The sequence below is a fragment of the Juglans microcarpa x Juglans regia genome, chromosome 5D (genome assembly GCF_004785595.1).
Source record: "Juglans microcarpa x Juglans regia isolate MS1-56 chromosome 5D, Jm3101_v1.0, whole genome shotgun sequence".
Classification (NCBI taxonomy): domain Eukaryota; kingdom Viridiplantae; phylum Streptophyta; class Magnoliopsida; order Fagales; family Juglandaceae; genus Juglans; species Juglans microcarpa x Juglans regia.
The window spans coordinates 34,304,761-34,308,484 of NC_054602.1; the positions used below are offsets into that span (position 1 = coordinate 34,304,761).

At 39.7% G+C, this 3,724-nt stretch overlaps 1 protein-coding gene across 1 annotated transcript; it reads left to right on the plus strand.

The window, feature by feature from the left end:
- On the plus strand, window positions 1-3,065 carry LOC121264639 (protein trichome birefringence-like 35). The gene is made up of 6 exons (XM_041167909.1): window positions 1-292; window positions 450-729; window positions 1,091-1,262; window positions 1,532-1,728; window positions 1,832-1,984; window positions 2,417-3,065. Exons 1-6 carry the CDS (start codon window positions 100-102, stop codon window positions 2,745-2,747), a joined length of 1,326 nt encoding a protein of 441 aa, XP_041023843.1. The 5' UTR covers window positions 1-99; the 3' UTR covers window positions 2,748-3,065.
- The last annotated feature ends 659 nt before the right edge of the window (window positions 3,066-3,724 follow it).

Consider the following 3,724-nt stretch of genomic DNA (forward strand, 5'->3'; position numbering starts at 1 on the left):
GAAAATTAGTCAAACCTATCACGCTCTTTCGTTTTAGTCAAAATCGCATACGAGAGAGAGGGAGACAACGAGGAGCCTCGGGCAAATCCGTTGTCTTCCATGATGCAGAGGTGGAGCAGAAAAAAATCCCATTTCCCTTTGCTCGTGATTCTCTTATTGATCTTCATAGTTTTCACAGTCCTCTACAACGAACGCAGCATCCAGCAAATCCATGAAGAACCGGACCGTGTTCATCATCGTCAAGAAGCTTCAATCACATATGTTAAACCAAATCGTTTAAGCCCATCTCATGGTACGCAATTTTATAAACTTGGACTTCTGGTTCAACTTTACTATGTTTTTTTTCTTTTCTTTTTGCTTTTTAATTCTCGGTCAATTATGGTGTCTTGGTTTCTTCCTTTCCCGTTGTTCTGGTTTGATGGGTTTTAGTTCGTTTTCTTGGATCTCAGAGGTTTTGGATAGATTTAATAAGTGCAACTCTACTAGAGACTATAGCGGTCGGAGAATTGCTTGGCTTGACCGCACGGTGAAGACTGGTCCACGGAGAGTGGCTTCGGAGAGTTGTGACGTGTTTTCCGGAGAATGGGTATTCGACAATGTTTCGTATCCGCTGTACAACGAGTCGCATTGTCCGTACATGTCGGACCAATTGGCGTGTCACAAGCATGGGAGGCCTGATTTGGGGTACCAGTATTGGAGATGGCAACCCCAACACTGCAATTTGAAGAGGTGTTTTTTCTGGTATTCTTTGTTTCTACTGGTGGTTTGTTATCAGCATTGAATTTTCTTGCCGAGTGTAGTTCGTCAGGTTTCACGGCTGTCTTTGGTAGCATCAAGCACGGTTGTTGAGGCCCCTTTCTGAATGCACGTTTTGGTTGTTTTATGTACTGGGGATTTGAGTTGCATAAAACTCCGACTATAATTTGAGGGCAAAATCAGTAATTTTTTAAATTTTGTACAATCTGAAGTTCACAACTAATTGCTGACTGACGAATGTAATTCAGAATAGGTGTGTGGTGTGTGAACTAGTTTTCTTTTTTTAACTGGAATTGATTGATTTTTTTGTTCCTTCTTGGCTCCTTTTTGTTAGATGGGATGTGACTGAAATGTGGGAGAAGTTGAGAGGGAAAAGGCTAATGTTTGTGGGGGATTCACTTAACAGAGGACAATGGATATCAATGGTGTGTTTGTTACAGTCAGTGATTCCAGCAAATAAGAGAACTATGTCGCCAAATGCCCCTCTTACCATTTTCAGAGCAGAGGTAAGCCCGATCCTTGTGCAAGAAGTTGGAGTAACTATGAGCCATTTAACTGTCTGTGTAGCTAGGGCTAAGAATATGCCTACGGTTGTTTATGGTGTTCCATTTTTTTTCCTCACAGCCTTGGTGATAACTGTTGAAATTAACAAACAAGAATTTGGGGGGATTTAGTGGTTCTTGCATATGGGTGATGATAGGGTTATGCCTACCAAAAAGTTATATTGAGAATTTCGTATTGTTGTTGTTCATTGTTATATTCATCTCATTTGCAGGAATATAATGCGACCGTTGAATTTCTCTGGGCCCCATTACTTGTTGAATCTAATTCCGATGATCCTGTGAACCACAGATTGGATGAGCGGATAATTCGTCCTGATTCAGTTCTTAAACATGCATCGCAGTGGGAGCATGCTGATATATTAGTTTTCAACACATACTTGTGGTGGCGACAAGGCCCTGTTAAGCTGTTGTAAGTATATTTGTCCAACCAGTATTCTGCTTCTGATTCTGATTAGGGAGATGACTTACGTAGGAAAAAATTATTTATTGGTATCCTTGTGCCTTTTCTGCAGATGGAGTGCTGAAGAAAACGGGACTTGTGAAGAATTAGATGGGAAAGGGGCCATGGAATTGGCCATGAAGGCATGGGCAGATTGGGTGGCTACTAAAGTTGATCCCCTCAAGAAAAGAGTCTTTTTTGTTACGATGTCCCCTACACATCTCTGGTAAGTGGGAAAAAAAAACCCTCTTCTCCATCATTTTAGACATACCCTCTCCTGCATTTATTTGCAGTTTGCTTTCAGTTAGGCGCCAGTCAAGCACATACCAGAGTCAACCACTGGATGTATCTTCTGTCCAATATTTTGACCTGGTTGGCCAGTTATTAGTAAATGCACTTTTCTTATTCTTTTCTTATTACATGGGTTTATAGACCATATCAATGTAAAACTTAGAAGTACACAGAAAGTTCAAGCACAAATGGATTCCCTTATTTTAAATCAATATTCCATTTGTCGTGGCTTAAATTCTGATTTGTTCCCAAATTAATGTTTTACATTTAAACTCAATTAATATCCTACTTCGATGCCTCAAGGGGAAGGGCTAGGCTTTTGTAGAACTTTTCCATCATTTCTATTGAACATTTTTTAATAATTCAGGAGTCGAGAGTGGGAACCACGAAGTGAAGGTAATTGCTATAATGAAAAAACACCTATGGAGTCGGAAGGCTATTGGGGAAGTGGTTCTGACTTGCCCACAATGCGCATGGTGGATCATGTCCTTGGCATGTTAAGTTCAAAGGTTTCAGTTCTCAATATTACTCAACTTTCAGAGTATCGGAAAGATGGCCACCCTTCGATCTACCGCAAATTTTGGGAGACTCTGAGACCCGAACAATTGTCAAACCCTGCAAGTTACTCCGACTGCATACATTGGTGCTTGCCGGGTGTACCTGATGTGTGGAACGAGTTACTATTCCACCTTTTGTAGAAACAAATGAATACTAGGAAGGATTTTTTTGGTGGTTTAACATAGCAAATTGACAATGGAAGAGGCAAAAGTTTGGTCCTGCTGGTGCCAATATATTGATGCCTCCATTCGTATGTTGATGCTTCCATTCTTATGGAAATGGTTGCTTGTCAGAACTGATATTTTGTAATTCTTTTCTTTCAAGAGGATTGCATTTCTCATAATGCTAGTGAGCGTGGAATTGACTCATCTGAATGCAGATCCATGGGGGGGTCGCCACAGAATACATGTACATTGCCTGTTTCATTTGGAGACGATGCTTAAATGATTAGATTGATACGATTTGGCTCCTTTTTTATATGTCATTATTTTCTGTTCTGGCTTTTAGGCAAAATGTTATAGACTTTTCTAAACCTGGAATAAGTAGTGGTGTTTGTAAGTTGTTAGTTTCCCTGTGCTCGAGTCCCCCGGCAAATATCTTTTGTGCCAGTACGGCTCCTCGCTTGCTCTCTTTTCCTGTTGTTACGAGGCTCTCCATCCCACGGAATTGGAAATATAAGATAAATCCACTATCGTATAAAACAAATCTTATTTATTAGTTTCTCATTATTTTAATACCTACATATTTTGTTCGTTGACTTGTATAGGTGTTGCAGAAAAGCATCCATCCCCCATACCCCTACAGAAATACCTAACGTTCCCTCCAATCCAAAAGCATAAAATCACTTGATGCTTACAGAATCTTTGTTTGACTTTCTCAATGAAAACTGCAAACTATTTGTGCTCGATCAACCTACAAAACTTTGTCAAATGATGGCATTTGGCTCAAACATGGAGATGCATATAAAGACAAATGGATCCCAACTGTTTGTATAAATGTCTCACACACCGTGAGAACATACATGAGAGCCTTCCATTATATATAGAGTATGTACAAAAGTGTATAAGGAAAATATAAGAATATGAAAAATAAAATAAGGTTACAAAGGAGATTAGAA